The sequence below is a fragment of the Gossypium raimondii genome, chromosome 5 (assembly GCF_025698545.1).
Source record: "Gossypium raimondii isolate GPD5lz chromosome 5, ASM2569854v1, whole genome shotgun sequence".
NCBI classification, from domain to species: Eukaryota; Viridiplantae; Streptophyta; class Magnoliopsida; order Malvales; family Malvaceae; genus Gossypium; species Gossypium raimondii.
Genome location: NC_068569.1, coordinates 46,423,357 through 46,447,749, shown reverse-complemented (window position 1 = coordinate 46,447,749; position 24,393 = coordinate 46,423,357). Strand labels below are relative to the sequence as shown.

The 24,393-nt window shown below is 35.0% G+C and overlaps 1 protein-coding gene and 1 pseudogene across 1 annotated transcript; one reads left to right on the top strand and one right to left on the bottom strand.

The window, feature by feature from the left end:
* Positions 1-15,893: 15,893 nt before the first annotated feature.
* LOC105766235 (aspartic proteinase CDR1-like) lies at positions 15,894-17,206 on the top strand (annotated as a pseudogene).
* A 2,479-nt stretch (positions 17,207-19,685) lies between these two features.
* Positions 19,686-21,078, bottom strand: LOC105767095 (uncharacterized). Its single transcript, XM_012586619.1, has 2 exons — positions 20,875-21,078; positions 19,686-20,657 (listed from the first exon to the last, which is right to left on the bottom strand). The coding sequence occupies exons 1-2, from the start codon at positions 21,076-21,078 to the stop codon at positions 19,686-19,688; spliced, it is 1,176 nt and encodes a 391-aa protein (XP_012442073.1).
* Between the last annotated feature and the right edge of the window lie 3,315 nt (positions 21,079-24,393).

Sequence of the window (24,393 nt, the reverse complement as noted above, 5' to 3'; positions counted from 1 at the left end):
TTCTATGTAGATGATTTGTTGATTTTTGGGACAAACTTGAAAGGTTTTTGTGAGACCAAAGAGTATCTAACCTCGAATTTTAAGATGAAGGACCCCAACGAGGTAGATAATATTCTATGTATAAAGGTGAAAAAGCATGAAAGGGGATTTGCACTAAGCCAATCTCACTACAGAGAGAAAGTATTGGAAAAGTTCAAACACTTGAATATCAATGATTAGAACACTCCATACGATTTGAACTTCAAGTTAAGTGAGAATAATGGAAGTGTTATAGTGCAACTTGAGTATGCCAGCACAATTGGAAGTTTAATGTATGCAATGCATTGCACTAAACCTGATACCACATTTGCTATGGGAAAATTGATGAGATTCACAAATTGTCATAGTACCGATCATTGGAAAGAAATTTGTAGGATTTTTTGCTATGCGGTACTAGAAGGTTACTCGGATGCAAGTTGGATTACAAGTCTAAGTGACAATAAGTCCACATCGGAATGGATTTTTACGATTGAAGGTGGAGCCATTAGTTGGGTTTTCAAGAAACAAACTTGCATCTCATATTCAACTATGGAGGCTGAATTTATAGCCTTGGCGGCTACTGGCAAGGAACCGAAATGGCTAAGAGGTCTCTTGGTAGATATAAAGGTGTGGCCACAACGTCAGTTGGCTACTTCCATATATTGTGATAGTGAATCCACCATGTCTCGTGCGTACAATAAGGTGTACAATGGAAATTTTAGACATATAAGTTTGAGATATGAGTATGTGAGACAATTGATTAGGGACATGTGATAATTGTTACCTATGTTAAGTCAATTGACAATTTAACGGATCCATTGACAAAAGGTTTGTCCATGGATTTGGTTAAGAGTACCACCACTAAGATGAGATTAAAACCATTCTAATCACATCATTAATAATGGAAACTCTACCTTGTTGTAGCCAAAAGTTAGTTTCAACGTTCAAAAGGTAATAACAAGTTATTGAATGACAACGTGCACTAATAATCGAGATTTAGTGTTTACGTTTTAGGAGGATGAGTTTTGTAAGGCCCCGAAAATAGGTCTAGTAGTTTCGAGTAAGTTTACTAGGTTTCGAGTGAAAATTGGGAATTAATCGGGTTAATTAGCGTTTTATATTCTTAATTAGTTAGCTTAATTTCATCTAAAAATCAGTAAATAACATTCTGAAAAATAAAAATATTTTTTTAGAAAAATTAATTTTATGGTTTTAAATAAATTTTGGGTAAAAATAAATATTTTGGGTTAAATTGGAATATAAAAATAATTTAAAATGGGGGTTTAATTGGGTGATTTAAAATATTAATTAAATGAGACTAATTTGAAAAACAAGGAAAATGTGTAAGAGGTTTTATGGCAAATAAACCATATTTTCGGAATTTAGCAAGAAAATGAGCAAATTGTAAAACAAAGGAAAATGGGGAGTGGCCTAATGACAAATTCCCCAAATTTTGAAAATCAGGTGGGGTTTTTAGTTTTAAAAACTCTGTAACTACCTCACTTTTTACTCATTTTTCACTTGAATTGAGAGCTTTTTCTCTCGTTTTTTTGCTAATCTCAGAGTATAAGTCTAAACCTTTTCTCTCCCAAACTTCTCTCCAAAATCTCTCAAAATAATTTTCAAAGTTGGGCAACAAGTCATTCGAATTTCTTCAAGCATTTTGATTCAAACTTCCAAATCAATTATTTGAGTTCAATTGAAGGTAATTGTAACGCCCCAAAATTTTAATTTTGGGTATTGTGAATGTGTGACACAAAATATCTGTCTACTTTAGTGGTTATGTGTTATGGGTGTGTTTGGGAAGTCCCGAGTTCAAGCCAGGACTTGGGCAAATTTTGATATTTTCATGAATAAACCCTATCTTTGGTTAGTAGGCCTTTAAGTAAAAGTTGAAAAATAATTAACAGAATGGGCCTGCTGGTCTAGTGGATAAGTGGAGTGTTGGTGTGAAGGAGGTCTTGTGTTTGAATCTTGGTGTGGGCATTATTTTTGCTCGTGCGTCCAGGAGAGTTTGAAATGGACTAAAAATATGAGTAGTGGATTTAGTGGGGAGTTTGATGGAGAGAAATAAGGGATTGGGGTGGTTATCAAATATTCTGTTCTTTTTTTTCGTTTTTTTACTTTCCCCAAAATCCCTCCACCCTCTTGTCATTTTTCTCTTCATTGTTGCCGAATTTTTGCTCTCTTTCACCTTTCATCTTCTTGATTTTTCTTTTCCCACTTTGCCTCGTGTCGCTCCACGTTAGTCTGCGATCGTTCAGTAAGTTTTAGATAAGTGATTTGTCTCCATTTGCTAACTTTCTTCTGAAGTTTTTTTTATGCCAATTAGGGGGATTCAAGGGCTCATAATCATTAATTGAAATCTTAGTTTGTGTCGGAATTACTGTTCATCGATTGAAGGTAAGGTTTGGTCGCTCATGAGTTAAAACCTCGATACAAGTTTGACTTTGGATCACGTTATGTGAGATTAAATTAGTGTTATTAGTTCAATTATAGGATTTGGAGTGCCCAGGGACTATTTTAGCATCAAACAAAACCAGGTGTGTACCCGAAACGCAGAAAACGAGATTCGGTGAAAAGCCAAAATTTCTTGCAGTTTGGACATCAGTAGTAGACTAACTTTGAAAAATCACCATAAATCGTGGAAATCGATTAGAGGGTGAAAAAATATGGAATTAAAGCTTATTGAGTATAGTTTCTCATAGAAGAAACGGTGTAAGTAATGAAATTATAAATCGTTAGATATAATAAATTTTGCGAGACAATGTCAGAATGAATTAGGGTTCCCCTGTTCTGACTTTGGAAAATCATCAAATATTGGAGAAAAATAATTAGGGGTTAAAATTTACATGTTTAAATTATTAATAAGTCTATTTTCAATAAAAACAAATGGTAACATCATCCAAATTTTGTACTAAGAGATAATTATTTTTTAGCAAAGAAAGGTCGAAGCTGTCAGACAGCAGAATAGGGGTAAGATTGAAGATTTTGCTGTACTTATTGGCTGAACCAAAAATTCTGAAAATTTTATGCTAGAAAGGTATTTGAGTCTAGTTTCAAAGACATCTCGCAGACCTTAATTTGGAATTCTGTAGCTCAAGATATAAATAATTTAGTAACAGTGGCTCAAGTAGATAGCTTTGAAGGAACATATAAGTAAATAATGAAAACATATATGAATGTTTAGCTAGCATGGGTTACATTAAATGGACGATGTGGCCAAGGACAATTTAGGACGAGTGGGCTACATAGGTGTATGGGCCTACACGGGCAGACCACATAGGCATGAAAGCCCATTATCACTGAATTGGTTGCTAAGGTTGCACGGGTCGCCCAAGTCGACTGTGAACCTACTGTAGGGTCGACAAGCATCACTTAGACCCCTAATTCCACGAACTAGTTATACGTACTGATGTCCTGAGATAGTATGTCATGACTTGTATGTTGCATGCATGGGGTTGGGTTAGTTATATTTGGAAGAAGTGTACTGAAAGGCTCTTAAACCTAACATACTGGCAGTTCAGCTACAAATTAATGTTTTGTGCCGCATTCGGTACTACCTGGAGTATAGGGATGGGTAGGTTGATTTGATCCCCACATAGAGTGTGGGGTTGAACGGAGATGGTGTGTAGAGGCTGGTTGGGTAGGACTCTGTTATTGAATACTGCATGACTGCAACTGATACTGTGATGGGCTAAGGCCCTACTGCATATTGTATACTGTACTAAGATCGACTAAGGCCCAAACTGTTACTGATACTGAAAAAGGGCTTAGGCCCAAGACTGCTTTAACTTAACACTGTCATTTGTTATTGTTTTTCTTCTGTGGGATTACACACTGAGTTTTCGTAAACTCACCCCTTTTGTTTAAATGTGCACAGGTAATCCCCAGATCTAGACGGATCGGTGCGACAGAGGACTTGGCAGTTACTACGGTTTTGGACTTTCATGATTTTTAACCCATTATTTTGATAATTGGTTTTATTTCTATTCTAATTTTACTGGCTAAGTTTTTGGGTTGTAATTGGACTTTTAGACTTTGGTTTTGGGTTTTAATTATGTTTACCTTATGGATTATAACTGCTAGTAGTAGGAAACATCGGTTTTCAAAAGAAACAAATGTTTTTCCTAAATGCACAATTATTTAATCTGTTTTAAAAGCTTCCGCAAACAAATAACATTTTGAAACTATCGATTAAATGAGCAACACAATTTTGTAGCTAATAAGATATTAAGATAAGGAATTCAATGGAAATGGTTTTAACGCGACGACAGGATTTTTAAACACCTTATCATGTGACATCGCTAGATCCGACCATAACGTCTAGGTCGGGTTTGGGGTGTTACATTTAGTGGTATCAGAGCCTGGTTACAAAACTCGGCTGTGGATCATGGGTCTTATAAAAATTGGGCTTTCAAAAAATTTATTTATTTCTAAATGATTTGAAATGTTTTTACTGAGTAAGTGGTACACCGAGTCTCCGACAACGATCCTGTAAGTATTCTGAACTGTGATTTGTTTTAAACTAAAACTGTTATGGATAGTATATTCTGGAACTATTATAGGTAGTAAACTGTATTGAAAACACTTTAGTTAGTGTATACGGAAAATATTAAAGAAACTGGAAACTGTAGTGAGACTGCAATTTACTAAAACAAACTCTGATTAACCGATACTGTTTTACATAAAACATTTTTTAATAAACACTGGAACTGTAACTGATACATAAAACTTATAATACAAGATAAATCTGATTAGATATGAGCGCACGAGCTATCCGAAGACGGGGTACGATAAGCCAAGGTAAAGGCCGTAGTGGGGCTCGAGCTGAGTCCTCGTCATTAGGCAGCCTACCAAGTTTGGATACGAGTGAGATGCCAGTGTCATCCGCTACTTAGACTAGGTCTCAAGATCGCATGGTTGGGGACGATGCATTGTCCCAGCCTATGCTAAGGATTTTGCAGAGGGTCGTTGGGCCTAATACTGGATTTGGGGGCCGAGGGTCAGTTATAGAACGACTCCGGTCCAATGCAGCTGAGCTCTTTAGGGGTGTCACTAGGGTCGCCCCTAATGTGGGCGAGTACTGGATTGAGGCCACGGAGAGGATCATGGACGATCTAGATTGCACCCCTAAGAAAAAATTAAAGGGTGCAGTCTCACTGCTGCAGGATGAGGCTTATCAGTGGTGGCTGATCGTTAAGGAGGACACTCAGCCCGAACCTCTGACCTGGGAGTTCTTTAAGACCGCCTTCCAGGGAAATATATCGAAGCTAGTTATGTGGATGCACGTAGGAGAAATTTTTTGAATCTTACACAGGGGGATCGATCAGTGGCTGAGTATGAGGCCAAGTTTCTGAAACTGAGCCGCTATGCGCGAGGTATGGTGGCATTTGAGTATGAACGATGTGTCTACCTTAAGGATAGCCTCAGAGATAATTTGAGAGTTCTGATAGCCCCGCAGAGGGAGTGAGATCTTTCTGCCTTGGTCGAGAAGGCAAAAATCATCGAGGAGGATATGGAGGTAGTCATGATTGGAGAACGTCGGAACTACTTATCTAATGTGATCTCTGCACTGGTGGCGGAGAAGTTGGTTCGTAAGGGATGTGAGGCATTCTTGGCCTATGTAAGTGTTTCAGATTCTAGAGACTCTACAGTTAAGGATATCAGAATGGTAAAGGATGTTCTGGACGTCTTTCCTAATGAGTTACCGGGTTTACCTCCGAATCGTGAAGTGAAGTTTAGGATAGAGCTCCTTTTTGGTAAAGCTCCGGTGTCTATCTCCCCCTACCGAATGGTATCGAAGGAGCTTATGGAGCTTAAGGCTCAGATTTAGGAGTTATTGGATCGTAGGTTCATCCACCCTAGTATGTCTCAGTGGGGAGCACCAGTACTGTTCGTAAAGAAGAAGGATGGATCCATGCGGATGTGCATCAACTGCCGGCAACTGAACAAGATGACCATTAAAAACAAGTACCCCCTACTGAGGATAAATGATCTATTTGACCCGTTTTGAGGAGCTTCGGTTTTCTCTAAGATTGGCCTTCAATCTGGATATCATCACTTAAGGGTTAAGGAGGCTAATGCTCATAAAACGGCATTTAGGACTCGTTATGGTCACTACGAGTTCCTAGTGATGCCATTCGGACTGGCTAATGCACCAGCAGCTTTCATGGATTCAATGAATCGAGTGTTCCAGCCTTATCTAGATCAGTTTGTGGTTGTATTCATCGACGATATACTGGTTTACTCGAGGACTGAGGATCAGTGTGATGATCACCTTCGAGTCATTCTTCAGACTTTGAGGGAAAAACAACTCTATGCTAAGTTTAGTAAGTGTGAGTTCTAGTTGCGTGCGGAGACATTTCTTGGTCATGTAGTTTTGGCTGAGGGGATTCAAGTTGATCCTCGAAAGATTAAGCCTGTGTTTGAGTGGAAGCAGCCTAGGAACGTGTCTGAGATTCACAGTTTTTTGGGACTGGCGGGATATTATCGAAAATTTGTAGATTGCATTACCCTTGACTAAGCTGCTATATAAAGGTGTGCCATTTAACTGGACTGATACGCAGCAAAAGAGCTTTGAAAAGCTCATGACTATACTGATTGAGGCCCTTGTTCTGATACAATTGGAGTCTGTAAATGAGTTTACTGTTTATAGTGATGCATCACATGTCAGTGTGGGATGTGTATTGATACAGGATGGTAAGGTGGTAGCATATGCTTCTCATCAGCTTAAGACCTATGAGGCGAATTATCCGACGCATGACTTGGAGTTGGCCATTGTGGTATTCACACTGAAAATCTGGAGGCATTATTTGTATGGTGAGAAGTGTATCATCTACACTGATCATAAGAGCCTCAAGTATCTCCTCACTTAGAAAAAACTTAATCTTAGGCAGCGCAGATGGATTGACCTGCTTCAATACTATGACTGCACCATTGGGTATCACCCTGGTAAGGCCAATGTGGTGGTTGATGCACTGAGCCGTAGGGCTATGACTGATTTGAGAGCGATATTTGCTCGCCTAAGTTTATTTGATGATGGTAGTTTATTAGCAGAGTTTCAAGTTAAGCCGTCATGGATTGAGCAGATTAATGGTAAGCAGTTGGAGGATGAGTCATTGGGTCTTCAATTCTGACAGATTGAGGGTGGTAGTACTACGAATTTTGGACTGAACAGTGATGGGTTACTCTATTCCTGTGGGAGAATCTGTTTTCTGAATGATACTGATTTGAGACAGGCCATACTAAGAGAGGCACATAGTAGCCCTTATGCTATTCATCCTAGCAGAAATAAAATGTACCGAGACCTCTGTGAGTTATATTGGTGGCCAGGGTTAAAACGTGAGGTTACTTATTTTATGGGCAGATGTCTAACTTGCCAGCATGTTAAGGCTGAGAATCAGTTACCTTTGGGTTTGTTGCAGTCGGTTAAGATTCCTCTTTGGAAATGGGAGTGCGTAACTAAGGATTTCGTTAATGGGTTGTCTCTAACACCCACTAAGAAGGATTCAATATGGGTCACCGTGGATTGATTGACCAAGTCCGCCCACTTCATACCGGTTCGTATCGATTATTCTCTGTAGAAGCTGACGAAGCTTTATATTTCTGAGATAGTAAGACTGTATGGAGTATCGATTTTGATCACCTCTGATAGGGATTCTTGTTTTTGTCTCAGTTTTGGAGGAAGTTACATGAGGCTCTAGGTTCAAGGTTGGACTTTAGTTCTGCATTCCATCCTCAAACCGATGGTCAGTCTAAGAGGGTGATTCAAATACTGGAGGACATGTTGAGGTACTACCGCTCTGATCATACTCATATTGTCCCTGTTGAAGAGATCGAGGTTAGGCCAGATTTGACATTTGAGGAAAAGCCAGTTCAAATTTTGGATCACGACGTTAAGGTTCTGAGAAGGAAATTCATTCCACTGGTAAAGGTTCTGTAGCGTAATCATAGCACTAAGGAGGCCACATGGGAGCCTGAGGATGCGATGTGTCCTCATCTGTTCTGATCAGGTAAATTTCGATGACGAAATGTTTTTCAGTAGGGTAAAATTGTAACGCTCCAAAATTTAAGTCGCTCATGGGTTAAAACCTCGATACGAGTTTGATTTGGGATCATGTTATATGAGATTAAATTAGTTTTATTTGTTCAATTATAGGATTTGGAGTGCTCAGAGACTATTTTAGCATCAAACAAAACTAGGTGTGTACCCGAAACGTAGAAAACGAGATTCGGTGAAAAGCCAAAATTTCTTGCAGCTTGGACATCAGTAGTAGACTAAATTTGAAAAATCACCATAAATTGTGGAAATCGAATTAATGGATGAACAAATATGGAATTAAATCTTATTGAGTATAGTTTCTCATTGAAGAAATGATGTAAGTAATGGAATTGTAAATCGTTAGATATAATAAGTTTTGTGAGACAATGTCAGAATGAATTAGGGTTCCCCTGTTCTGACTTTGGAAAATCATCAAATATTGGAGAAAAATAATTAAGGGTTAAAATTTAAATTTTTATATTATTAATGAGTCTATTTTCAATAGAAACAAATGGTAACATCATCCAAATTTTGTACTAAGAGATAATTAATTTTTAGCAAAGAAAGGTCGAAGCTGTCAAATAGCAATTCTGGGGTAAGATTGAAGATTTTACTGTACTTATTGGCTAAACCAAAAATTCTGAAAATTTTATGGTAGAAAGATACCTTAATTTGGAATTCTGTAGCTCAAGATATAAATAATTTAGTAACAGTGACTCAAGTAAACAACTTTGAAGGAACATATAAGTAAATAGTGAAAACATATATGAATATTTAGCTAGCACGGGTTACATTAAATGGACCACGTGGCCAAGGCCAATTTGGGCTGAGTGGGCCATACAGGCGTGTGGGACCACAAGGGCAAACCACATGGGTGTATGAGCCCATTATCACTGAATTTGTTGCTAAGGTTGCACGGGTCGCCCAAGTCGACTGTGAACCAACTGTAGGGTCGGCAAGCATCACTTAGACCCGTAATTGTACGAACTGACTATTTGATTTATATATGTGTTGAGCATGGTGATAGTATGCTTGTATACTGAACTAGTTATATGTACTGATGTCCTCAAATAGCATGTCATGACTTGTCTGTTGCATGCATGGGGTTGGGTTAATTATATTTGGAGGAAGTGTATTGAAAGACTCTTAAGCCTAACATATTGACAGCTCAGCTACAAATTACTGTTTTGTGCCGCATTCGGTACTAACTGGAGTGTAGGGATAGGTGGGTTAATTTGATCCCCACATGGAGTGTAGGGTTGGACGGAGATGGTGTGTAGAGGCTGATTGGGTAGGACTTTGTTACTGAATGTTGTATGACTGCAACTAATACTATGATGGGCTAAGCCCCTACTGCATATTGGATACTATACTGAGATGGGCCAAGGCCCAAACTGTTACTAATACTGAAAAAGGGCTTAGGCACAAGACTGCTTTAACTGTACACTGTGATTTGCTATTGTTTGTCTTCTGTGGGATTACACACTGAGTTTTCGTAAACTCACCCCTTTTGTTTAAATGTGCACAGGTAATCCCCAGATCTAGACAAATCGATGTTGCGGAGGACTCGGCGGTGACCACGATTTTGGACTTTCATGATTTTTAACCCATATTTTCAATAATTGGTTTTATTTCTATTTTATTTTTGTTGGCTATGTTTTTGGGTTGTAATTGGACTTTCGGACTTTGGTTTTGGGTTTTAACTATGTTTACCTTATGGATTACAACTGCTAGTAGTACGAAACCTCGGTTTTCAAAAGAAACAAATGTTTTTCCTAAACGCACAATTGTTTAATCTGTTTTAAAACCTTCCACAAATAAATAACATTTTGAAACTATCAATTAAATTAGCAACACAATTTTGGAACTAATAAGATATTAAGATAAGGAATTCAATGGAAATGGTTTTAACGCGACGACACGGTTTCAAACACCCTATCATGTGACATCGCTAGATCTGGCCATAACGTCTGGGCCGGGTTTGGGGTGTTACAGTAATCCTCATCTCTAAACTTGTTTTAAGTTGATTTCAATCATTATTTGTTAATTAAAGTAATTATATTGGATTTTCAACTTTAATTTCTTCTTTCTTGAACTTAAGGATCAACAATGGTGTATCTTTAATTTTGAGTTGGAATCCAAATGTTAATGGATGTCTAAGCTTAAAATAAACCTAATAAGAGGTTTTTAATCTTAAACCAAAAGACCAAACAAGTTTTATGGATCAATTTTGATAAATTCAAATTTGATCAAGAACATGGATGATTTTTCTGAAAAATTATGAAACAGATTAAATGATGAAATTAACGCTTAGAATACATGTTATTGGATTAGGAATGAAGATTAGAAGTGGTTTGAGGTGCTGAAAAGGGAGTTTAGTTGAGGAATTTCATATTTTGACTTAGTTGTGCAACATTGGTACTTTATCAAATTTTGTGTTTCTTGTTGCTATTGTTAGTTTGTAATGCATACTTTGTCTCTGTTAAAGCTGTACATCAAGAGGAGAAATGTGCAAATTAGAATTGAAGCTCAAGCATCCCTGTTTAAACACATTTTTGCTTAAAGAGCTAAATGTGGAGGTAAGTGATATTAAGGGCAATTTGGTAAATTGGCCTGATTATGTGTTAAATTAAAATTTAGTTGGTTTTATTAATGACTTAATTGCATATTGGATGGTTGGATTTGCAAAAATAGGTTTTATTTTATAAAAGAATAAAATGACAATTGGTTTGGTAAGCTGTGTATTATGCTTTTAGTAGATTAAATTGTATCAAATAAATTGATATTTGGAGCCTGAATTGCTTATTTATTGAACATTTGATAAAGGTGTTCTAATTTGTATATGAATATTGGGAAAATGATATTTGTTATGCTTAATTTTATTGATGTTAAAATCACTTAGCAACATGCTTTTACTTACATTTTAACATCCTAAATTAAGTGATTAAACAACAGATTTTATGCCTTATATGTTTTATTGTATTGGCAACATTGCATGGTGGATCCATTGGATATAGTTGGCATGCCGTAAGATTTGTGAGCACTCACCATTATTTGTGATATTGTGAGCATATGGCTCTTGGTGGACTGATTTGTTTGGAGTAGATAAGGGAGTGTAAGCTTGAGTCTCCATTCATCGGGTTTATCCAATGTATGATCACACATTTAATTATTGCCATGGATGTATTATGCCAATATAATTGATTGATTGTGCCAATATAATTGAATGTTTATGTGTTAAAGATGATTTTACCAACCATGGAAAAATCTACTCTTAATTCTTGAAATAGCATGTGATATTATGGTGAAATGTTATCATGTTGTGATTAAAAATTTAATGCTTAATTGCTTTGATTTATGCATGATTGGGTGCAAATTACTTGATGTTTTTACTATCATTCACTAAGCTTTTTAAGCTCACACCCTCACTTCTCGTGCAGAGAATTTTCGGACATTAAATTTTGGACTTTAATTTTGTTGATTTTATAATTTCTTTAATACATGATTTTATGTCTAATTGATGTTTGATTTATGGTATGTTGATGAGTGTTAGTACCGTGGTTGATAACATAGTGTACGAAGAATGTATTTTATACTAACAATGTTTAATTGAAGCTTACCATGGAGTGGATTGCTTGCGACTAAGGTATGTAGCTTGTGTGAATTAATTGGTGTTTGCTAAGCGTGTAATTGTGTGTTAAATTTTGATTAATTGTTGCATATTTCTTGTAAATAAATTAAATTGGAGATGGTAATTAATTATAGCTATTTCAAGTTTAATGAGTAAATAAAATATGTAAAATCGGGTAATTAAAACAAATTTTTGACAAAATAAGTGCAGCGGTTTGCACACGGGCATGTGGGTTTTGGGGGGTTTAATTTTTTGTTTTTGTAATCTAGTATTCTAATTTGCTTAATTTATAATTTAGTCCTAAAACTTGATTAGATTAACTGAAACCTTTAATGATAGGGAAACTTGGTAAAATTTTAGGATTAGACTTGTAACTATTAATATTTGGTAGAAACACTCTTAATTTTTAATTTGGAAAATGTACTAAAAGTTTGTAATAGTTACGATTTAGTCCATAATAATAAAAGTGGAATTAGACATAGTAAATGAACTCGAATTAAGCTAAAATTTTTATGGCTTGAATAATTTGACTAAAAAAAGGCCGGTAACTATTTAAAAATAAAATTGGGATAGTTTAACTTTAGGTGGTAAAATTACCAAAATACCCTTAGGTTTAAATACTTAGAAAAAGTTCAAAAATGGTTCACAATTTTATTTTGCATTAATAAATGATAGTTAATTAGTCATAAATGAGGTGTTATAAGGTTGGGGTGTGTGTTGGGTGGTCATTAGCTGGAGAGTCACTTCAGTGGCTAATGTAACGTTTCGAATTCAGGTCAGTCCGTCCCGATCAGGTTTGGGGTGTCATAAGTTTTACTCTTAATGGATGGACGTTAATTGTCATGAAATTGACCTATATGGACATGAAGTGGTGCCACTTCAACTAGAGTTTATTTATGGTTTTCTCTCGTACATGTTCATGAAATGAGATGGGCACATGGCTATAACGATGCTAAAACAAATAAACTCTTACTCTAATACTTTACAGTTATGTGTGAAATTTTTCCAGTATTGATTTTAGGAGTGATGGTTCAAGTAACTAGCTACCATTCACTTTGTTGATTATTTGAGGAGTTTGCACTAAAGAAATGTTCAATCTGCGGGTACCCTTCTTAATGCATAATCGTTATGTACTTATTTTTTAGAATTACCAATCTAGTAGGGGATTGTTGGAAATTGTAGATTTCAAATTCATAATTATTCATGAGCACTTATTAGAAAGTGATGATTTATTTAAAGGATACATTTGATTTCATGGGACATATTTTTATAAGAAGTATGTCCAATGGAAATCAAATGTAAAGGGTTATGACCCTTCAAAATAGTGTCCATTGAGTGTATATAAATAGAGGGTCTCTAGTGCTCACAAAGATATTACAATCAATTCAATTTCAGAAATTAGAGTAAGATTTATGAAATTCCTCAATTTTGCTAATCAAAGGAAATTCAAAAATTTCGTTGTATCCCGGGAGGACCTTTGCCTTAACCCTCTAACAACTTTATGTGGGGGCAAATAGTTCTCTTTGGAAAGCATGACCCACACCTTGAAGTCTACTGTTTAATTCAATATCGTCTCTGGATCTATCTTCTTCACTCAAAATCTCCAACATATATGTTATTGAAGTATGTTTTGGCATGTGCAACATGTTTTAAGAAATATGCTTTTTGGAAATATGTTTTTGTATGTGGAATATGTTTCATATAAATTAAGGCACAATCAAGATAATCCCATCTTTCCGTATTTCGAAATTTTCTCCTAATACACTATGTTCTAATCCCACATATGGAAGTTAAATGTTGGTCATGTCAACATGTATTCCATTTTGGAAGCAGTTTCAACCGTACCACTAGTTTAAAATAGTGGTATAATTTGGACACATGCCACTAGGGTAATTGTGGTTTCCGACCTTTGTCATTAGAGTGAAGGTTACCATAGCTGGTAAAAGAAATTGTATTACGTATAATTATATATATAGTTGGCTTATACATGTTTATGATATGAAATTCAATTTTTGATTTTTGATGAATTTCCTAAGATCTTCTCATACATGCCTTTAATCATTGATTTTGGCCTAAATACTTTTACACTTGCTTAACCCAATCAAATGGAATATCAATTACTTACTGAGTAGTTTGTGCTCACTCTTTCCTTTACTATTTTATAGGTTTAAATTTTGGTTGTGAATGTATGATACGAGGAGTAACGTTTTTAAATTTAACACATTTTCTTAAAAAGTTATAGATAGTGGTACTTGATATCTTTTCACGATCAATGGATATCACTACTCAAGTTTTAACTTTGATTTGAACTCTATTAGTTTACTTTGTTTAGCTCCAAACTTATTTTCAAATTCGTAAACTCTATTAATGTTTATAAATTTGCGCTTTTTATAGAAAATATTTGATTTAGTTCCTTACTTGTTAACTTAACATATTCACGAGATTCCATCTCACGAATATGAGGTGTCTATTGGCCTCGGTTCAAGGCTTAACAAATTATATTCTCAGTCATCTCTTAACTAATTGCAATTAAATATTCGTACTTCTATTTTAGTGATACATTTTAGTTTTATTGAAATATAATTGAAATATTAAAAATATAACTCAACGTTGAATAACTTATATGAAATTTTGAGAAAGCAAAAATATTTTAAAGGTGTAATGATTTATTTGGCCCTTTAATTTTGTAAAAAAAATTCATTTAGCTATCCATTTAAAGTTTTATTTTTAACCCTTAAATTTGTATTTTTGTCAAATCATCCCAAAATGGATAGAAAAATTAACGTTCTTTAACTTTGTTGATGTGTCATTCATATGGCAATCCACAGTAAAGTTAACAAACGTCAACTTTTCCATCTATTTTGAAGTGATTTGACAAAATTGCAAGTTTAAAGGCTCAAAATGATGAAAAATAAATGAAGAGCTAAAATAATTTTTTTTTTGTAAAGTTAGAGGACCAAAAAATTCATTATGCCTATTTTAAAAGTATTGCTAATTAATTGCCCTCGTAACCACTAGCTTTTCTGAATAATCTTATTCAATTCGACCTAGCAAATTCTGGACTCAGCTCTCCTGCTCGCCCAAATTAGGCCAATATATTTCTTAACAAAAAGCGAATGATAATAACACACCCTTTCTTCATGAAGTAAATCATGTTATTTTTCTTGCTTTCATAATCTTAGGCAACCATTCTTCTATTCTGAAGGTTAACTAAGCTCATGCTTTTCTTTTTAAATTTATCAATTTCATGAATTAACTCATGTTGGTTTCCTTGCTTCCACAATTGTAGGCTACATTTGGGCTTCAAGTTGATGCTTTCTTAGTGAAAGCTTAACAAAGAAGCAGACATCCTAATGATGACCGCAACTTAATCCGTGTAAAAGGTTCATTAATTTCTTCCTTTTTTTCCCTTGTTTCTTACAATGAAATTGAAGTAATTTACTGGTAAAAAGACTAATAATATAAAATTTAAATATATTTATATATTAAATTTAAATAAAATGATATTTTGTAATTTAATTTTTTATTTTATAACACGAGCATATGAAACAAATAAAAAGATTTTACAATTTTGAAAACCCTTAATTTAAATAAAGAATTTGAGTCATTCAAATTTTCTTTTAAATTTAAAGCTCTCATTACTTTTACCAAAACAAATAAATTTATTTTGAAATTCTGAAAAGTTGATGAAATTAAAATTTCACTTACTCATTTACGGTAAAATATTATGAAAGCCTTTATATTAAAAGTTGGATTGCATTTTGTTTACTCTACTGGAAAAATGGACAAAATAATCTCTATACGTTAGATCAAAGAGAAAATCAGAGCTGTTGTTAAAAATTTTATCTATTTATACTCTTAAAATATGATCATCGTAAGTTAGCTTGACGTACACATGACATGACATAGGCCACTATCTGGTTATTCTATAAGTTATGTCAATTTTTAACAATACAAATTGATAAAATTTTTAACAGAAAGGATCAAATTACTATTTAATCTAATTAATAGCCTATTTTTTAATAAAAAGACAAAATGCAATTTAATTCTTAATACAGATATCTCCCTAAATAAATTTAGGGCAAAAATTTGTGCCAAAAAATTTGGAAACCCAACATAAGTAGAAGCATGTGCAAAGTGCTACTGCTATACATTTCAAACATATATAGTAGTCATTTATCATATCATCTGAACCTTATCTTTCTTCTCAATTATTTATTTATTTATTTTTAGAATGGTGAATCATCAATTGTTTCTTTTGCTCACTCTAATTTTATCTATCCTAGTGTTTCAATCAGAATCAAGGGTTAAAGCAAAGGCACCGTTTGGTTTCAGTCTTGAACTTATTCATCGTGATTCACCACTATCTCCCTTCTATAATGCTTCTCTAAACTCCTCAGAGATCTTAACAAAAAATGCCATTCATTCAATGGAACGATTCAAACACTTCCAGTCTTTTATTAATCAAAAGGCGGTCCAATCCATCGTGTTTCCAACTGAAAACTCTTATCTGACGAAACTCTCCTTTGGAACCCCACCTGTTGAATACTTCGCCATTGTAGATACTGGAAGTGACCTTACTTGGATACAATGTGTTCCATGTACCAAATGTTATAATTCTCAAGGCTCATCTCTTTTTGATCCTCAAGCATCTTCAACTTACAAAGCCTTTTCATGTGATTCACAGACTTGTCGAGCTTTTGGCGGAGAACAATGCTTGAAGACCAATGATTGTCAATACCATGTTACCTATGGAGATAAGTCAAGCACCATAGGAATCTTGAGCTTCGATTCCATAAATGGTCAGAAAACCACATTCTCCACGTCTATATTTGGTTGTGGACGTAATAATCAAGTTCAACTTGGAAACCCCGGGATTGCTGGAATTGTTGGTCTAGGAGGAGGGCCTTTTTCATTAGTTTCTCAGATAGGTCCTCAAATTGATCATAGATTCTCATATTGTTTTGTTCCACGTTTCGCAAAATCAAGTGGTAAACTAATCTTCGGACAAGAATCAATAATCTCTCACCCTAAAGCTATTTCAACTCCTCTTGTGTCCGAAGACCCTCAAACATTCTACTACCTTACTCTAAACGGTGTTAGCATCGGGGACAAGACTGCGCCTCAACCCAAGGGAATGTCTTGATTGATTCTGGAGTAACATTGACGATCTTGGAACCAGATTTGTATAGCAGCGTAGAGGCTGTGGTAAAAGAAGCCATTGGAAAAGAGAGCCGGTGCAAGACCCTTCAGGCGCATTTAATTTGTGTTATGGGGCTGACACTAACATCAATGTTCCAGAAATGGTGTTCCATTTCAGTGGTGCTGACGTTCGGTTGCAACCTGTCAACACATTTATGGTTAATAGGGACTTGGTTTGTATGGTGATAGTTCCAAACAGTGTTAACCCCTTTTCTGTCTTTGGAAACTACGCACAAATAAATTTCCAGGTGGAGTATGATCTTCAAAAGAGGGTTGTCTCTTTTGCGCCAACAGATTGTACCCAAATATAGATTTGTTGCTTTATTAATTATATATAAATAAAGGTGGTTGATCATACTGGTAATATGAAACTACTTCAAATAAAGATGATGTTATGGTCATTTATTGCTGAAGTTAAAGATTTTCCATTGGACAGATTTCATAGGTTCGAAATTGGTTTGGTTTGAGTTGTTTTTATTATAAATGTTGTTATTACGGATGTGATTGAAATATTTGGGGATGAGTATTATAATATGAATTTTTGTGATAAGATCAAGGAGAATCAAAATAATTTAACTATTGAATTAAAATTAATCATTTTAAGCCATAAATTTAAGGCATAATTAAAAAAAAAAAAACCTCAACATTTGGGGCTTTTGATCTTGTGCCCTTGACCTTTTTTTTTTATTTGGGCCTTCAACGTAACGAATTTTCCACAAATCAACTCATTTTTAACGGGAAACGTCAGCTGACCATTAGTCAAGCACCAATCAACATAGATGTCTATGTGGCATGCCATGTTGAAGGATGACATGGCAAAAAAAGTTAAATATAATAAATATAAATAAAAACATAATCTGAAAAAAAAAACCTAAAATTCAAAAATCCCAATTTGTGAAATCCCAAATCATGAAATCCTAAAAACTTTAGCAATCTCCAATTTGAATCATGGATTGAGGAAATTTCCTACATCCTTAATCCCTTATTCTCAAATCGTCGTTGAATCCTAAATTCCTTATTCCCAAATTGTGAAATCCCAAATCTCTAGGAAATTTTTATTTTTCTTCCTTGTTGTTTGAAATCATGGATTCAGGAAATTTTCTCAAACTTGAATCACATAGTTCGAATAGTCAGTCTAGAGATTAAGTATCACATAATTCAAAATATTGTTACTTCATCGCGGAAGGAGTACGTGTATGATAGGGAAGCAATAAAATGTCATTGCAATAAGTTAGCTCCAAGAAACACTTCATGGAGCAATTCAAATTTGGGGATGAGATGTTATGGTTGTTCAGATTTTTGAGTAAGTGAAGAAGAATTTTATTTGCTACTTGTGCTCAATTTGGATGATTTCAAAATTTTCCCTAGGTTGAGGGTTTATGATTTAAACTTTTTTGTTGTCAATTTGGATGATTTCAATTTGGATGATTTGGGGTTTGTTTGTAGGACGTGATTGTGATTTCTTCAAATGATATGATGGGCAAATGTGTGACCATGCGACTAAGTTATTACGTCAATTGTGGGACAGTGAACGAAATCTTTCAAAGGATAATTTAACACTTAGAAAGAAGGTTATGGATTTGGTTGCATTTGATGGTAGCCATAATAGTGGCAGTAGTGCTGTTGACACTAAGGTTGAAGGAGGTAGACCAGTTTGTGGTATTGAAGGAGAATTAGCATTAAAGAACAAAATGTTGACCATGAAGTAAAAACTGAAAGTTATCAAGAAGAAGTCAATGTATAAGATATTATTTTCTTGCTCCATGTTATGTATTGTATGCATCACCATAGGTTTCTTTGTTGGCAGTAGTTGTAAGATGCATATATAGCTAGTAGTTGGAAATGTTGATTGAATGTAAAATGATCCAACATATGTTGTTTATGTAATTTGGAACCTTGATATACATTATGCTTGGAACTAATGACCAATTTTGGTTGTTGTTTATATAATTTAGAATTATGCTTGGAATTAATTATCAATTTTGGTTGTTTATGTAATTTAATTTAGCTTAGTAAATAATTCAGTGAAAATAAACATAAGATTGAAAAAGAAGTTTGATCATTTAATCATATGATTTCCCCAATGCAATTGGGATAAATGTATTTTACAAAAGCTTTCCATAGGTAATGATTTAGCCTATACACCATTCATGTTATACCAACCAAAAACAAGTTGATGTAACATATATAACATACTACTGTAAGTGAGCTATACCTAGCTACATTAACCACAAAAAAAAAACCAACATCTTGGTTATTAATACAAAACAATATAACATTCTACCTTGGTGTATTCCAAAATCAGAAGGTTGTAGGCTCAAAATGTGACAAAATGACATTCACTCAGGGCAACTATTTCTTCGATGATTTACTCATGTTTCCTACAATTGATTCTTGTGCTCCTAGATGGTCGAGAAGAGCCTTTCTCTTGTTATTTGGTGACTTTGGTGTTCAAGACGTTTGTCCATTACCATCCTTACATGAATCTGTCACCATGCTCTTTGTGGTTCTACCTGACTACTAGAGTATTTTATATTAATATTCAAACAATATACAATGTTTGATCAATAGTAAAAGGAAGAAACCTCATATAAAATGTTTTATTCCCAGTATTCAAGTCTGTATACAACCCTATTACATGTATTTTGCCTTTCTTGGGTTGCTTCTCTTAGATTTATCTGAGGTAGTTGACCTTTTAATGGAAGATTTCCCCTTTTGTTTGGGTGGTTGTGCATTTTGATACAAAACATGGAACATAATGAAAGTGGTTAGACAAAATAAATGTAAAATCTACTCAATATATATAAGTGAAGAACAACACTGTACCTGTTTAACATGTTTGTTTCCTTTTGTGCAAAACCCCTTGTTATGGCCTTGTTGGCCACATTGAGTACATGTCATGAGTAGACCTTTCCTACTCAAGTGGTCAAGCTTCAATTTTTTTGGTTCATCTTTGGCTATCCTCCTATTCTTTTTGGGCCTCCCAGGTATCTTCCTTTCAATAGGAGGTAGCGCTAGCTCAATACCAGTTTTTGGCCAATCATGTGACCCATTTATGGGCTGCATTGGAAAAGAGTAAGCTTTCTTGCAGGTTTCAATGTGATGATATTCATGTAAATAGTCATCTAGTTGAAGCCCTAGGTGATACATGGCAGCACATATATGAGCACATAGAATCCCACTAATCTGCCAACTTCTACAACTACATATACTTTGACTTAGGTCCACTGTATATTGATACCTTCCTTTCCTCAACTCACATCCATTTTCACCATTCCATATCAATTGCCACTCTACACAGTCCTTCTTGTTAGCATCAAGCTTAGCTTTCACCAATGGTCCATAATTTCGCTTCCATCTATTATATAACTTCCTTTTTTGTACTATCCTAGTCATCATCTTGGTCCTAATATCCTCAAGCATTCTGATAATGCTTTTGAATCTAGCTTCAATAATGTTTGAATTAAATGATTCACATAGATTGTTGTCAATTATATCTGATTTACAAGTAGTCCCCAAAAATGCCCTAGTCCACATCTTTGGAGAATTTCTCATCAAATTATCATAAGCATCCTTATCTTTCTTCTCCACTGTTGTACATAGTTCCCCCCACCCCCTCTCAGTCACGCACTTCACAATCTGCCAGAAATCAAACTCATAAGATTTCCCTAACTTCCTCCCTGACCAAATTGCAAACATGTGCCTCGCACAATTCCTATGCTCCACCCTTGACAGTATGTCAAAAATTGCAATATCATGGCCCTAATTGTGTCATAATGAACTAGATAGATTGTTAGAAAAATATAGTTAATTATAATTAATAGAAAAAAAGACAAGACCAAGCCCAAATTAGTATATTCACTAACCTTTTGTTGGTCACTAATAATTGTGTCCTCATACCATCTTCCAACTCCAAATTAGTTGATAGGAAACTGAGAAACTAGGCCTATGAATCAATACACTCCACTTCAACCACAACCCATGCAATAGGGAACATCTGGTTGTTTGCGTCCCTTCCAACAACTGTGAGAAATTCACTCTTAAATGGGCATTTTAGGAAGCAACCATCTATCCCAATGAGTGGCCTACACCCTGCTTTCCAGCCTCTCTTTAGTGCATCAAAGCACACATAAGACCTCCTAAAATGAGGAGGGGAGTCTACTGTCACCTTTTGAACAACCATTTTTATTATGCTTTCTGGCATCTTTGACTTTAACTCATAAGCATAGTCTCATAACTGACACAAGGGTGGGTACTCAAAACCTTATGGCATGCTAGCTATACCCAACTATCTCAAGAGATCACAAGGCCAAAATATTTGCAAATACACACATTTAATTGTTGTTTTAATGCATACAATCTCTGTTCATAATCATCAATTCATATCACAAATTTGTACATAATGTATGCTTATCGGATTCACGCTTAATTATACTTTAAGTGCCATAATAATGCTGATTGAGCCATCACATATCCGACCACATATGTATGCATTAAAATCAGTACATCATATATCACATACACTTATTCTCACATATTACCTGTCATAAGAATATCACATTCCATAATTCAACACAAATGTACTTACCAAAATTCCACTCACTTCCGTTGCATATTTGCATTATTAGCATATAATTATCACTGCCATTTGGCATGTATATCATGCCCACAACACAACACAATTCACAATAGCCATCACATACATCTCATGTCACAAAATCGCATCATAATACTTTATCCACAATTATTCACACAATCACACATTTTGCCAAAATAAATCAAGGGAAATAGAATGCTTACACGCGGAACATAAGATAGGGCTTTAGGCTATTCCTGAGCTCCCAATTAACACTATGAATCGTGTCTCCTAACAGCGATTCCAAACACTCACTATTCATGCCTTCGTCTAGTCGTCGATAGCTCAAACTAGCTTTTCTTTTCCTTTTGCCTTACTCATCGAAGGCTCCAACACTTCCGTATCTTCACCAAATTTAACCACACAATAACCATGATTAAAATTCAGCTATAAACACTCTTAAAACAATCAAAATGCAGGCCTAAGTTAGTTCCTATTGGAGCAAAAAATCTTCGACATAGCAAACTTGAAACTTAATTATCTCAATCTCCACTTATCCTTTTTGCCTAAAACTAATTCCATTCATCTAATTATTCATCTATGATTGATTCTTCACCTTCAAACCATACAAAATCACCCAAATTCGTGGTTCAAAAATTTTGACGTAAAATAGTCATTTTTCATGAAAACTTAATAAAACCTTAAAATCTCTTAATGAAACTTTAGGGAAAGTATAGAAACCTTCTAATCAATTCAAAACAAGTTGAAAAACACTTTGAAACATTATTTTTATGCAAAACCCCGAATTTCACCATTAATGACCCAATTTTCAGCTTTTATTCAAGTATTTCAATTCAATAGATTAAAACTCAATTTAAAAGGCTAGGTATCATTAAAAATGATAGAAAAATGAAACATTAACTTAGTTGACAAAGAATCAAGTGTTTAATCAAAAATCAGAAATCAAAGGAATGAAGGTTATGAATAAAAATTGAATGAATGGGGTTTGGGAAGACAATCGACGACAAAAAAAATAGAATGTGAAGAACTAACGTCGGTTTTGTGAAGATAAAGGGTGAAAATAGGGTATTTTTAAAGCTTTGGAAAAATTACTTTAGAACTACTCCTAAATTGAACCATTTTACAAAACAGTCATTATTTTTCAATTCAAGGTCTTTTCAGCATTGTTTTCAATTTTTTGTTTAATTTTTTCAAAAGCTATGATCGAAAATAATTTTGGGTTACCATAATTCAAAATTTTCGAACCCACTTCAAGCCAAAATTCCTAATTTACACTCGAAACTTTTAGACCAAATTTTGGGGTGTGACACAATATCTAACTTAATCGTTAGGTCTGGGTGTCGGATGCTATACTAACCCAAAAAGTTCAACAAAATTTTGGTTTCCAATTTAATTACATACTTAAACAACTGGAATTTTAAAATTCTAGTTTTTAATACAATTTGTACAAAATGGTAATAAAATTCTTAAGACTCTGATTCAAAGATTTATTTACAATTTCTAGATTGAGGCTCATTAACATATGTAATCAACTTAGATCTTGAGGAGAGGCGTTCACGGGTGGCCCTCTATATACATGGGCAACTACTACACACCACTTAACTTTGGTTGAGTCTAGCTTGGTCCCTCTTGATTTGTCGGGGTTGCTATCTAACCTGCAATTAAGACACAATTTTATAAGTTCGAGAGAACTTAGTGAGATTCATACATATGTGTATAAGATCCCATAAATTTAAATAAATTGGGTTTTCTAGTTAAAAATTAAACTTCCTGGCTTTCATAATAGATTCCACAAACCTAGTTGGCAAGGCCCATGCCTTGGGCACTCTAACTCGTTCATTGGCGGACTTAGGTTCCTGATATGTTATAATCATGATTTCTCGGTAAGGTGTGGTACTTAAATAATTTTCGTAAACGTGGGTCTTTACCCGAATACATTCTCTTTTCCTTAGGGAAATGATGCTTATAATGTGACCTCCATAGCATCCATCCTTTTCGTTCGTTCCTTAAGATGCTTCATCTTCCATACGGCTTCTACCATAGGTAGAGCAACAAGATCTCCACTGTTTTCCCATGGTTCTAATGAACCTCCGTTATCCAATATACTTCGTTAAACTTTACTGACCATTCAACCTTGAGCAGTCATTTCATCCCACAAAGATTTTTATTGGGCTACCCAGCCTTATGGCTGACTCATTGTCGAATTACAATTTATGATTATATTCTAGCATGACCTCTTTCGTGTCATCTTAGACCATGTGGGATCCACAGCTCCCTTGATAGATTAGTTTTGACAAACATTATGTATACCTCCTTAGCTAAGGAGTTTCTTCCTCCTTTCATCCTAACTAGGGTTGATACGTTCCCTGGGCCCCATTCATCATCACCTTTGGTGAATTCTATTATTTGGGTAATATGTGTTCCTTAGACACACCAAGCTCATTCATTCTTGTGACTTATCGTACCAGTCATTTTACGAATTCTACTTTCAACCTTGGCGTCCCTCCTAAACTACGAACTTTCCAATTGTTTTTCCATGTTTAACATTATGGTGGCTTCTCTGTGTTTATTGTCTCTACGAACTCCCGATGATGTTGTAGCTGAGCTACTCTTATACATATTTACCCCATGTTTAATGTCCTAACAGGCTCTAAAGGTTGCCATAGTCGAGCTATGGTCTTACACATTAGACCTCTTTTGAGGTGTTGCCCTGTAAGACCTTACTACCATCGTGATGTCGCCTCATAGAGCATATTGACTGTTGTTACGATGTCACCCCATAGATCCTCTTGACTGCCGTCGCGGTGTCGGCCCATAGAGTCTTCTTATTGTCGTCCTTGTGTCACCCCATAGAGCTTTCTGATCACCATTATGGTGTTGCTCTATAGAACCTAATAACCA

Coding starts and splice junctions, on each gene's coding strand:
- LOC105767095 (XM_012586619.1), bottom strand. CDS start 21,078: ATGGTTGTTCAAAAGGTGACAGTAGACTCCCCTCCTCATTTTAGGAGG. Junction 20,658..20,874: donor AGATGTTCCCTATTGCATGG/GTTGTGGTTGAA, acceptor TGACACAATTAG/GGCCATGATATTGCAATTTT.